General features: G+C 39.3%; 1 protein-coding gene across 2 annotated transcripts; it reads right to left on the reverse strand.

The window, feature by feature from the left end:
* Nucleotides 1-9: 9 nt before the first annotated feature.
* LOC121730207 (DNA repair protein complementing XP-A cells homolog) lies at nucleotides 10-13,827 on the reverse strand. 2 transcript variants are annotated; one of them, XM_042119153.1, is made up of 3 exons: nucleotides 13,492-13,827; nucleotides 6,667-6,885; nucleotides 10-647 (listed from the first exon to the last, which is right to left on the reverse strand). In XM_042119153.1, exons 1-3 carry the CDS (start codon nucleotides 13,596-13,598, stop codon nucleotides 215-217), a joined length of 759 nt encoding a protein of 252 aa, XP_041975087.1. In that variant the 5' UTR covers nucleotides 13,599-13,827; the 3' UTR covers nucleotides 10-214. The 2 variants fall into 2 exon arrangements, with proteins under 2 accessions (XP_041975087.1, XP_041975088.1); XM_042119154.1 differs by lacking the exon at nucleotides 13,492-13,827 and adding an exon at nucleotides 13,312-13,448.

The raw sequence follows: 13,827 nt of genomic DNA on the forward strand, positions 1-13,827 counted from the left end.
AACCCTTCAAGTGCATTTGTTTAGTAAAAGTTTTATTTCTTAAATGTATGTATATTATCTTTACAATAAACAAGTGACGGAAACCATTCTCAAGCATCGTTTTGCCTGAACGCGCCCAAAACTGACGGGACATTCGAGAATTACGTCGCTACGTCAACGTGAAAGGACCTGTTGCAGTATTTTTCCAAGTGTGAGGAGGAAGCACGAACGGAGCTCACATTTTTTCGTAAGTCTCGGTGTGGCCGCAGTCGCAGGAGCGCCGGTAGATGTCCTCGTCGGCGTCGTATTGCTCGGGACCGAAAGTGTGCTCGTGCGCGGCGCGCGTGCGGTCAAAGAGCGTGGAGCGGACGGCCATTCGCAGCGCTCGCAGCTTGCGATCGGCACGCGTGCGATCGGCGCGTTCGCGGCGCTCACGGTGGCGCGTGCGTTCCTCCTCCAGCTCGGCCAGCGAGCCCCACACGTCGAGCGCGCGCGCCTCCACTTGCGCGCGCAGGTACAGGCGCATCTCGGCGAAGCGCGCGCGGTGCGGGTTGCGGCGGCGGACGCAACGTAGCGGCGGCGGCCGGGAGTCCAGGTCGCAGTCCTTCAGCAGGAACTCAGTCTTGGCTTCGGTGCGAGTCACCAGCGAGTGCGCGCCTTCGCTATCTCTGCGGCCAAATGGTATGGTTGTGGTCACTCTGGAGTGTTACTTAAGATTGTATAAAAATTAGTATTTATTGCATATGAAGGGAGTTTTTTTTTAATTTGCGTTAATATAGGTTTTGTATTAATTCCTTTGAACTTCAGTGATTATTGCAAAAAATATTGTTTTGTATAAAATTAATATATTATAAGCAAACATGTACCCAAAATTTATAACAGTAATATAAATAATTAAAATGGTGTAAAAACATTATAGTAACCTTTAAAGCTTTATTTGTTTATCAACCAAGTATTATAATGGTAAAGAAATAATAATTATTAAAATTTTTAATGTTTTTAGTAATGCGCAAAGTGGTATATTTATTTTATGTATATTGTTACGTCCTCATTTATACAAGATGTTAGTGCAAGCACCGTTATCCTTGAAACCATCAAATGAGCCCGTCAAAATGAACAACTTTTTCTATGAAAACAATGCTGGGAACTCAAAAAAATCTGTCTTCATACCCATACAAATTGCTGATCCGAGCAGCTGTATGAGTATGAAGACGGCATTTTTTTTAAGTTCCCAGCATTGTTCTCATAGAAAAGTTGTTCATTTTGACGGGCTCATTTGATGGTTTCAAGGATAACGGTGTTTACACTAACACATTGTATATATGTATTACTTTTGGAATTCTTTTGTAGTACTACTGTGCTAGCCTAGATGGTAATTAAAGCAACCTGACTGTTTAATGTGAAAACACTAAGTTTTAACTCGCTAAGTTTTTATTCATATGACCGTTTATTCTTTTGCGACAACTGTGGTTAAATTTAAATGCTGACTTGGTCCCATTTAGATAATCATAATATAATATCATTATTTTACATGATATTACATACTTTGTAAGTGGGATATTATAAAACATGTTATTCTGTAGACTATCAGAACCTAGTCTGAGAATGGAGAATGTTACTAGGTATGCCAAATTGCTTGAACATTTGTCACAGTAAAGCCTGTGTGTATACAAATACACTAGTTTTTGTTGCAGTCAAAAATACCTAGTAGTTTTGATTTTATAGGCATTCAAAGTTTCGAAAAATATCGATTCCTGCTAACAGTCCCGCGTACGCGTTGTGACGTCATATCACAACTGCGCCGCGCGGACCCCATACATTAAACGTGAGTTTTTGGCTTTTTTGCTCTATCTCAATAACGGCAACAGGTAGGCACGTCTTGGAATTTTCACCAAGGCCTTAATTATATGTGTACTTTAATAATTAATAATAATATTAAAATAAAATAAGGGGGGCTCCCATACAAAAATCAAAATTGTTGGCCTATTTTTGCTATGTAGTGGTACGGAGCTCTTCGTGCGCGGTTCGGTTTTAGTATAGATAGCGAGGAATTCTCTCAATTACTTATGGATCCCATCATGAAGCCACCTTTTTTATGAACATGATACCAAATTCGAATTAAACCCGATACAATAGCGAAAAAATCTTGAAAATCGGTCCACAATCGACGAAGTGATCGTTGAATATACAAAAAAAATATATAAACAGACGAACATAATAATATTATAACCTCCTCCTTTATGGAAGTCGGTTAAAAAAAATACAAATAAATAATCGGCCAAGTGCGAGTTGGACTCACGCACGAAGAGTTCCGTACCGCTACATAGCAAAAATAGGCCAACAATTGTGATTTTTGTGTGGGAGCCCCCCTTAATTTTTTATTTTATTATAATATTATTATTAATTATTAAAGTACACATATAATTAAGGCCTTGGTGAAAATTTCAAGTGCCTACCTGTTGCCGCTATTGAGCAAAAAAAGCCAAAAAATCACGTTTATTGTATCGGGCCCGCGCGGCGCAGTTGTGATATGACGTCACACCGTAACCGGGCGCCCGAGTCGTACAGCCTCAACTTGTTTTGCTTATAAATCGGAAACAAATTAACGTATCCAAGCCCCAAGGGGGATATTAGATTATCAGTTATATTGGATCCTAGATCATTGAGTCATTTATATTGGATAATGTAATATAGATAAATGATTTATTTCCTCCTTGATCATAGATTTTTGACATTTGCTGAGAGATTGGATCCAATACGGTCATAGAAATAGGTGTTGCCAGTTATTTAATATAAAAAAGAGCTTTTAATTTCTTGTTCGTTAATATGTTTCAAATAATGTAATGTAATTATTTTTCTAATTATATACTTGGATAATCTTGCTGAAATAATAAAAAACAAACCATATTAAAAACTAGCTGTTGCCCGCGAGTCGCGACTTCGTCCGCGTTAGCCCCAAGTATTATTTATTGTACAAAAATATTCAATATACAGAATTGACTTTGCTACGATTTTATTATATACTAGCTGTTGCCCGCGACTTCGTCCGCGTGGACTTCAGTTTATAGCGTGCGGTGTCAATAAAATTGGTGTCAAAAGCTTTTTCGAAACCCTGGTACCCCTTAAATCAAAATACCCAAAACAGCCGTGTAGTGTGCACATAATGTTTTTTTTTTAATTAAACTTTTTTATACCAAGCTTATTTAGCGTTACAACTTACACAACTTAGCTGCATAATGCATTACACAACTTTGGCTTTGCCCAATACCCATAAACTATTTAGTATATTTTATTATTGGTAGACTGTTGTTTCTGATATCTATGTTGGTAAGTGAGTTATTTAATAACATGTATAACAATCGAAAGAATCAAAAATTAACTCAGCATGGTACCGCCTCTTATAGAAATACATATGAGCAAGCGATAGCGCGATCTAGGCGACTCTTGGCGCCATCTGTTCCAGTTTTTGGAACTAACTTAATTTGAACAAATTTACGCATAAACACCCCCTTACAACCCCTTTTTCCAGTAAGAAGTAGCCTATGTCCTTTCTCAGGCTTTAGACTATCTGTGTACAAAATTTCATTACAATGGGTTCAGTACTTTTGGCGCTGTTGTTTTTGAATTTGATATCTAAGTTGGTAGGTGAGATATTAGTTAGTAACGTGTATAACAATCGAAAGAATCGAAAAATCTAATATAACATGGTACCACCTCTTATAGAAATACGCATGAGCAAGCAATAGCGCGATCTAGGGGACTCTTGGCGCCATCTGTTTTGCATTTTTGGAACTAACTTAATTTGACCAAATTTACGCATTTTCACCCCCTTACAACCCCTTTTTCCAGTTAAAAAATAGCCTATGTCCTTTCTCAGGCTTTAGACTATCTGTGTACAAAATTTCATTACAATCGGTTCAGTAGTTTTGGCGTGAAAGCGAGACAGACAGAGATACTTCCGCATTTATAATATTAGTATAGATAGATGTTTCGCGCGGCTTCGCTTGCGTAATTTAGGAATTTCACGCAACCGTACATTTTCCAGCAAAAAATAGCCTATTTCCCTTCACGCGGTCTATTCTTCAGGTTTGCCAAATAACATAAAAATTGCTCCAGTAGTTCATAATATAATAAGCAATTCCATATAATTTCCCCCGTTTTTTTTTCACATTTTCATCTATTTCTTCGCTCCTCTTAGTCTTAGCGTGATAAAATATAGCTTATAACCTGCCTCGATGAATGGGCTAACTAACATTGAAAGAATTTTTCAAATCGGATAAGCAGTTCCTGAGATTGGCGCGTTCAAATAAGCCCTTTCAAATAATTTTCCCCCGTTTTTTCCACATTTTCCTCTATTTCTTCGCTCCTATTATACTTAGCGTGACAAAAAATAGCCTATAGCCTTGCTCGATAAATGGGCTATCCAACAGTAAAATAATTTTTTAAATCGGACCAGTAGTTCCTGAGATTAGCGCGTTCAAACAAACAAACAAACTCTTCCCAATTATAATATTAGTAGTATAGATGACGATGTCTTTTGACAAATCGAATTCTCTGAGATCTAGTAACCCTGACGTCAATACCTGTCAGCGTAAGCACTCTCCATTGGCTATTGAAACCACATATTATTATGATAATGTAATATGCAGATATGATCAAATGATCATATATATTGGATACTATATATGATCATATAAATGATAATGTAATAACCCCCCCCAAGTAATTATTACACTAATATTCTTTTTTTTGACAGAGAATGTGGATTGCTAATAATCAAAATTAGGTAACATTCTCCATTTCCGTACTGTCATTATCACAACCTACTGCATACTTTTCAATACCAATAGGTTGCACTTTGCACCTACCTAAATAAAATATTATATAGGAACTGAACAACCATACATTCTCCCACAGTAAAAAGTACCCCATGTCCTTGCCTGTCATGGTCTACTGGAACTAAGTCAAATTTTATCAAAATCAGTAGTTCTGGAGTTGTCCAATGAATAGTTTCTACTGCTTAGCTAGGGGGCGAGCCGGGCATTTGCCCAGAGCGGCAAAAATGAGGGGCGGCAAAATTGACTTATTCCTATCTTCCAACCTAGCCATCCGCCACTTATAACTTTGAGAACTTTACCAGCTAACCTACCTTAAGTTTGCTAGTGGAAATATTTGAGTATTTTACTTAAATATTCCCCCAACAAATATGTTTCCTGTATATGTAAAGGGCGGCGAAAATGATCTTTGCCTGGAGCGGCTAAATGACTAGATCGGTTCCTGCTGCTTAGCTTTGTTGAAGGGGGATATTAGATTATCATATATATTGGATCCGGAGCATTGAGTCAATGATATTGGATAATGTAATATAGACATGATTAATTTCTTCCTTGATCATAGATTTTTGAAATTTGCTGAGAGATTGGATCCAATACGGTCATAGAAATAGGTGTTGCCAGTTATAAAAAAGAGTTTTTAATTTCTTGTTCGTTAATGTGTTTCAAATAATGTAATGTAATTATTTTTCTAATTATATACTTGGATAATCTTGCTGAAATAACAAAAAACAAGCCATATTAAAAATGACGATGTCTTTTGACACATCGAATTCTCTGAGATCTAGTAACCCTGACGTCAATACCTGTCGGCGTTAGCGCTCTCCATTGGCTATTGAAACCACATATGACGTAAAATAGGATCAATGAAATATGATAATGTAATAAGCAGATATGATCAAATGATCATATATATTAGATACTATATATGATCATAGAAATGATCCAATATAAATGATAATGTAATACCCCCCTAATACACAATACACATGCATTTCTACCCCATTAAGCTGCGCGTGCACCGGATCGAAATCGGGACGTACGGATTTGTTGCTTTGTTTTGATTTTTATGGCACTGCGTGCACTGGATCGGCATTTCAGCGCCTGAGACCGGAATTTATGATGACGTCATCCGCAGTGAACGCGTCATTCGGTTTGCGAAGGTTTCAAGTACGGTATGACGTGTTTGCGACGACGCGACGGCTATACGTAAATACTTATTCGCGATGAAGGACGACATTTTAATTACCCACTTCAGTGTAAGAATATGTAGAACTTTACAATCTAAAACATCAACATTGTCATAACCAACTGAGGACAGACAATATTTGGGAGGAAATTGGGGAAATAAGCCTTTCCTTTGTTCCAATTGACTTTCTGAGTAGTTTGAGTAGTAGAGTTTTTGATTAGTATCCTGTTTCATTATATGCGGTTGTAGAATATAGTGAAGTTCAAAAAACTTTTTTCGACTCATATTATGAAATATGAATATACTTACCCAAAAAATCTTTTTTTTATCTAATAAATCAGGAAATAACATATGAAATTCTCCGAAAATTAATCTTTTTGAGTTTTTATTATGAACCTATATCTTTTATTTCCTCTTATTTCTCTTTTCTTCTTCTGATAAAATACAGCTAATTACAAGAATATCCTCGTCACTTTCCTTTATAATACAAATGCACGCAGGCTATGACAAATAACTAAATTGCCGATGCGGAATCCAAATGCAGTGGACGCAACCCATCGGCATTTCTTAAATGACGACGCTCCATACGCTCCGATTCCGATCCAGTAGACGCGCAGCTTTATACGCATTTACAATCTGAATCCTATAACAATGGTATACTCTAACCTGCAGTTATCACATACGGGGTAATCAAATGTGTCAAGAAGGTAGGACTGTGCAATAGGTTTGTTACACTCTAGGCAATTGGGCTGTTCTGTTCTGTCCACTATTGGAGCAGGCTGAGCGGATATCTTCAACTCCTCAGGTTCATCTTCTTCTATGAAGAAACCTGCTCCGGAATCAATTCCATTCACATTCTTATTTACAACTTTCTTGATGACTTCTCTGAAAGGAGTTTTAAATGAGTTGTCTTCTTGTAATCAGTTGTGACTTCAGATGGATTTATTTTTACTTGACTGAACTTTTACAGCCATAATCAGAAAGATTAGATACACAGGTCAACAAAATCGAAAAAAAAGTTGCTGCCTGCAAACTAATAGCAGTTTTCATAAGAATTTTGTGTGCACGATATAATATTTCATTCCAAAGTATCAAAAATTTCACATTTTAGTCTATTTCAGAATCACATTGCAGTTGAAAGTATTCATTTTTATTAGTTTTGATAAATGTATGCTAGAGGGAGACACTTCTTAATTGAGAATGTAACTTGTTTCAATGAGTTATGACTAATTTCCCCAATGTTATGACAGTTTTTAAAATGCTTTACCTAGCTCATACTACGTGGACTAACAATTTTTGTATGAAAAAAGAAAGTTCAGTTTTCAACTCTCTTATGTTATTAAAAAAATATCGATGGCCCCAACGAATAAACGTGCAAGAGCTCTTACCAAAAAAAAAATTTTTTTTATTTTTCGTTTGCATGGCCTATGATACACCTATGTAATTTTTTTGAGTTCAAATAACGATTTTATAGCAATGTAGACCTTTATTGTACGGAAAAAATAATAACATAATATATCACATTAATAATAAAACATGCGCTTATTGCAGATTATTTTGTTTATTTGAGTTCACCAGAATAAACGTGTTAAAACAATCTGGCGCACGTGTCTATCCTCTCCTTTGGGTTATAACTCTTGCACGATTATTCGTGTAAAAATGCAAGCGACTTCTATGAGTAATGCAATGCCTCATTGCAGATGACGAAACTTTGAATTTAATAATCACAGCTATTCTATTATCTTTTACTAATTTCTCTTGTCTTCTCTGTTTTCTTAAAGGTTAGTTCGAATAGCTATTGTAAAGTTTATCAGAAGAGCTGCTGGTGAGTTGCCGGTCTTTTTAAGAGGGAATACGCTCTCTTCTTGAAGGTTTGCAGGTCGTATAGGTCCGGAAATACTGCTGACTGCTGGAGACTGCCATTTATCAAAGTTATGAGGATGGTATATTTTTCACGTGGAACGATGGCGAAAAGTTGCAGGAGGTATGATTCCAAACAATTCCTCAGAGCACTCCCCGTGATACAACCGACTGAGGATGCAGAGTGAAGCTATTTACATCTCGGCGTTTCTTTTGTTTTTTTTTAAATTAAATAAGGGAGCAAACGGGTCACCTGATGGTAAGCAACTACCGTCGCCCATGGACACTCGCAACATCAGAAGAGCTGCAGGTGCGTTGCCGGCCTTTTAAGAGGGTATACGCTCTTTTCTTGAAGGTTTGCAGGTCGTATCGGTCCGGAAATACTGCTGGTGACAGTTCATTCCAGAGTTTTACAGTGCGCGGCAGAAAGTTACGCGAAAAACGCACTGTGGAAGACTGCCACTCATCAAGGTGATGAGGATGGTATGTTTTTCGCGTGGGACGATAGCGAAAAGTAGCAGGTGGTATTATTCCGAACAATTCCTCAGAGCACTCCCCGTGATACAACCGATAGAGGATGCAGAGTGAAGCAACATCTCGGCGTAAGTTCAGGGGGTACAAGCTGTTTGAAACACTATGGCAGTCAACAATTCGAGCAGCCCTTCGTTGGATACGATCCAGAGGGAGCAGTTGGTATTTTGTCGCCCCTGCCCAGAGATGAGAACAATATTCCATATGAGGCCGAACCTGCGCCTTGTAGAGTTGTAGGCGTTGGTCCGGACTGAAGTACTGTCTCGCTCTGTTAAGAACGCCAAGCTTCTTCGAGGCTAATTTGGCCTTACCCTCAAGATGATATCGGAACTGGACTTCGCTCGATATGTTGACGCCAAGTATCTCAATGCTAGGGGAGATGGTTAAAGATGTGCCCTCGAAACGAGGATAAACGACCATTGGTGACTTTTTAGTGGTGAACGCGCAGACTTGTGTCTTGGCGGGGTTGAATTGGACTAAGTTACGTCTACCCCATTCAGAGACCTTCTCCAATGAATTCTCCACCTTAGACACAAGTTCGTTTCGACTCTCAGTGACATTTTGCCGAGAAATATTAGGGGAGCCGGTATATACAGCATCACCTGTACTATCATCCGCATAGCAATGAATGCCTTTGGTTTGTAACATGTCATTGATATGCAGTATGAATAGAGTAGGCGATAGCACACAGCCCTGAGGGACATTAGCTTTAACAGACTGAGTTTCCGAGCATTCGCCGTCAACTACGACCTTTATGCTTCTGTCTGCTAAGAAACTAGTGACCCACTTACATAATTTCTCGGGCAGCCCGTATGATGGAAGCTTTGATAGCAGCGCTTTATGCCAAACCCGATCGAAGGCCTTCGCAATGTCCAAACTAACAGCCAATACCTCTCCCTTCGACTCAATTGCCTGAGCCCAACGATGAGTCAGGTATGCCAAGAGATCACCAGCCGAGCGACCCTTACGGAACCCGTATTGTTTGTCGCTTAGCAATCCCTGGCCGTCCAAGTATCGAAGAAGCTGGCTATTGATAATAGATTCCATTATCTTCGAGAAGAGAGAGGTTATAGCGATTGGTCTGTAGTTGGAAGGATTTGAGCGATCACCTTTTTTGGGGATCGGGTGCACCAAGGCACGATGGACGATGCCAGTGGAATAGGAGAGCCGAAAAAGACGCGTCAAGACCGGAGCCAACTCTGGAGCACACTTTTTCAACACAATAGGCGGGATTCCGTCAGGCCCACTCGACTTTTGGATATCAAGGGAACAGAGGGCTTTTCGCACTGAGCGCTGATGAAACCGTATATCCGACATGATGCTCGTGCATCGCGGTATGGTCGGCGGTTTCTGCCCCCCGTCATCCAGGGTCGAGTTTGACGCAAAGTGCTTGCCCAGAAGATCGGCTTTGTCTTTTGCGTCCTGGGCCAACGATCCATTTCCTACGTGTAGGGATGGTAGGGTTGGCTTGCAGAAATTTCCTTCAATAGCTTTGGCCAGAGACCAGAATGCACGGGTTCCCGAGGGGAGGCGCTCAAGTCTCTTGCCAATTCTATTGACGTGCTGTTGCTTTGCCCGAGTAATCTCTTTCTTGAGGGACCTAGAGGCAAGGTTGTACTCCTTTTTATATGTGCTGGTATTTAAATCCCGAGCAGACACTGCGTTGGCCCAGGATTGGTAAGCCTCCTGCTTCCGGCGAGAAGCTTTTTTGGGGGATGAACCAAACCAGGGACGAAATCTGCCGCCAGTTGGCACTACAGAGGTCGGAATGAAAAGTTCCATCCCCTGCATCACCACATCGGCAACAGAGTTGGCAGTGTTGTCGAGATCATCCGGCGAGAAGCACACGTGCCCCCAAGGATAGGATGCAAAAAACGACCGCATCCCATCCCAGTCTGCTGACTTGTAGTGCCACGCACGACGGTATTTAACAGCGCGCTGTCTTAACATCATCGTAAGTGGCACAGAACTCCTAACAAGGCAATGATCCGATGAACCAAGTAGTGCGGTTACGGATATTTGGTAGCCGTCAGGATTTGAAGTCAGTAGGAGGTCCAACAAGGAAGGATTCTGACCATCCACATCTGGGATTTGCGTAGGCGTAGTAACCAGTTATGTCAAGTCATTCGCAAGGGCAAAGTTGCAGACAGATCTCCCCGCGTGATCAGTTTTACTGGAATTTTCACGCCGGTTTTCTCCGGTCGAGTCGGCCCATTCGTGCCGAAGCATGGCTCTCCCACGGACAAAGACGGCGTAATTCCAAGGGGTTCAGCCTGTTTGAAACATTACGGCAGTCAACAATTCGAGCGGCCCTTCGTTGGATACGATACAAAGGTTAGTTGGTATTTTGCCCAGAGATTAAAACAGTATTTCATATGAGGCCAAACCTGCATCTTGTAGAGTTACAGTCATTGGCCCAGACTGAAACACTGTCTCGCCTGTTAAGAACACCAAGATTTTTCGAGGCTAACTTGGCATCACCCTCTAGATGACATCGGAACTGGACTTCGCTCGATATGATTACTCCAAGTATTTCAATGCTAGGAGGGGATTATTAAAGAGGTGCCCTGAAAATGATGATAAACGACCGTGAATTTTTAGTTGTGAACGGGCAGAATTGGCGGGGTTGAATTGGACTAAGTGTCGTCTACTCCATTCAGAGGCTTTCTCCTGTGAATTCTCTATTTGAGACATAAGTTCGTTTCGACTGTCAATGACATTTAACCGAGAAATATGTTGGAAGCACCGGCTTCCAACATATTTCTCGGTTAAATGTCAGATAGGGCATCACCTGTACTATCATCTGCAAAACAATAAATGCCGTTGGTCTGTAGTATGTCATTGATCTGCCAAAAAACTTGTGTACCTATTTGCATAAAGTCTCGGGAAGCCTTTATTATGATGGAAGCTTTGATAGCAGCGCTTTAAGCCAAACCCGATCAAAGGCCTTCACAATATCCAAACTAACAGCCAATGCCTCTCCTCTCCATACATACACCTGAGCCCAACGATGAGCTTGGTACGCCAAGAGATAACGAGCCAAGCGACCCTTTCGGAAACCGTACTGTTTGTCGTGTTTGTCGCTTAGTAATGTCTGGCCGCCCAAGTATAATATTGAAAGAGCTGATAATGGATTCCATTATCTTCGAGAAGAAGGAGGTTTTAGCAATTGGTTTGTAGTTGGAAGGATTTGAGCAGTCACCTTTTTTGGGGATCGGGTACACTAAGGCTGTCATCTAAGAAGCTGGGACAATGCCAGAAGGGTAGGAGAACCGAAAACGACGCGATAAGACCGGAGCCAACTCTAAAGCACACTTTTTCAACACAATAGGAGGGTTTCCGTCCGACCCACTCGACTTTTGGACATCAAGGGCACGCGGGGCTATTCACTTTGGGCGCTGATTTAACCTAGTATCCGACATGATGCCCCTGCATTGTGGTATGGTCGGCGGTTTTTATCCCAAGGTCATCAAGGGTCGAGTTTGACGCAAAGAGCTTACACAGAGGATCGTCTTTGTATTTTGCGTCGTGGGCTAACGATCCATTTCCTACTTGTAGGGATGGTAGGATAGCTTTCAGAAATATCCTTCAATAGCTTAGGCCATGGACCAGAATTCACGGGTTCCCAAAGGAAGGCACTCGAGTCTCTCACCAATATTATTGACATGCTGTTTACTTTGCCCGAGGGATCTCTCTCTTTAAGGATCTATAGGCAAGGTTGTACTCCATTTTATATGTATCCATGCATAGGCGTGGAGGTCAATATTTATCAACAACAACAATAGGTCAACAATATTTTTTCACTGAACCGTCAACAAGAAAATGTTAGCTAACTAGACGTTCTCGACCACATAAATGATAAATTTTACGGAAACCGTATATTTTCTCACAAAAATAGCCTATGTTCCTTTACGTCATGGTCTTCTCTACATCTGTGCCAAATAAATTAAAAATTCATCCAGTAGTTCGCGAGATAATGTTAATAAATAAAAATTTAAGTAATTTTCCCGGTTTTTTCCACATTTTTCTATGTTTCTTCGCTTCTATTAGTCTTAGAGTGATAATTTATAGTCTGTAGCCTTTCTCGATAAATGCGCCATCTAAAAGCGAAATAATTTTTCAAATCGGACCAGTAGTTCCTGAGATTAGCGCTTTCAAACAAACAAAATCTTCCACTTCATAATATTAGTACAGATTTATATTTTATACCAAGCACTTATAAGGTCATATTACATAAATTATAAGTCGATCTTCTTCACACTAATATACGGGCTTTTATCTTTACAAACATGTAAAAGCAGTTATAACAGTATATAAGCTATTGTTTCTCGTTATTCCACGATCGATGGGTTAATATGGTTTTTCTTAAATATGTGGTAAACGGTTAATATTTGATTTTTAATAAATATATGAGCTGAAAGATATTTTTTTTACCTTTAATTTGATTATACATTATATTTGTCTATTTATTATGTAGTCAAAGTTATGTGGTTCCAAACGTTTTTTTGTCTTCCTGAAAAGTTGTCTTTTTTCGATTGCATGTTTATTCGTTGGGGCCATCAATTTAATATGCAATTTAAATTAAGATCTACGTATGTAATAGATGTGTATAATATTTACTAAACATATTTTATCAAAACTCATGAAAATAAATTATTTCAATAGTTGTAAAGTGATTCCGAAATAGACTAAAATTTGAGATTTTTGTAACTTTGGAATGAAATATCTTAAAAACCTGAGCTGATAGAAAGAAAATTTCTTAGAAACATGATCAGGGCACAAAGTTCTTACAGAAACAGCTTTTAGTTTTCAGGCAGCAAAACTACTGTTGACCAGTGTAAAGTGTTTGCTTCCTTTTAATGAAGATGTTCATAATAAGCTTATACTTAACTAACTATTCATTATATGAAAGTAAAATACCTTAAATTACGTGTAATTAATAACATAATGCTTGGTTATATTTTCTGTTCAGGAATAAGGAGTGTAGTTTGAATGGCAGAGAAAATGATCTGCCGAGATTTATAATCTACCTTATCTAGTACGGGGCATTTAGTATGCATTAGTACTTTTATTTAAAAACTTAAACAGTATTCATCTCACTTGGGTTGCACGAGGCGTGACTCCCTTAGGGCCTTCGCCTTCTGCCTGTTTCGCTCGAGTCGCGCGCGCTGGGCTTCGCTGAGGGATTCCTTTGTCACCTCGCTCATTTTTGTAATAATTATGTTTTCTACACAATCGTAACAATGTTTTATTAATATTTTAAAATCATAAAATACGTCGAGCACCTATATACTTAATGAATACGAGTGGGCTAAAGTAAAATGATTAATTAAAGTAAAGATTTTTAAATGTATCCCCCTCAAAAGCTTTGGTTCTTGTTTGAAGTACCGTACGGTAATCTAAATTAAAATCTTCCAAAATTTCAAAAAACGCTGA

The sequence above is a fragment of the Aricia agestis genome, chromosome 9 (assembly GCF_905147365.1).
Source record: "Aricia agestis chromosome 9, ilAriAges1.1, whole genome shotgun sequence".
Lineage (NCBI taxonomy): Eukaryota > Metazoa > Arthropoda > Insecta > Lepidoptera > Lycaenidae > Aricia > Aricia agestis.

Bases quoted from the DNA above. Each gene is read 5' to 3' on its own strand.
- LOC121730207 (XM_042119153.1), bottom strand. From the start codon at position 13,598: ATGAGCGAGGTGACAAAGGAATCCCTCAGCGAAGCCCAGCGCGCGCGA. The intron at 6,886-13,491 runs GTGAGATGAATA...AACTCCTTTCAG, and splicing joins TCACGCCTCGTGCAACCCAA to AGAAGTCATCAAGAAAGTTG. The intron at 648-6,666 runs GTTAGAGTATAC...ATTTGGCCGCAG, and splicing joins CCCGTATGTGATAACTGCAG to AGATAGCGAAGGCGCGCACT.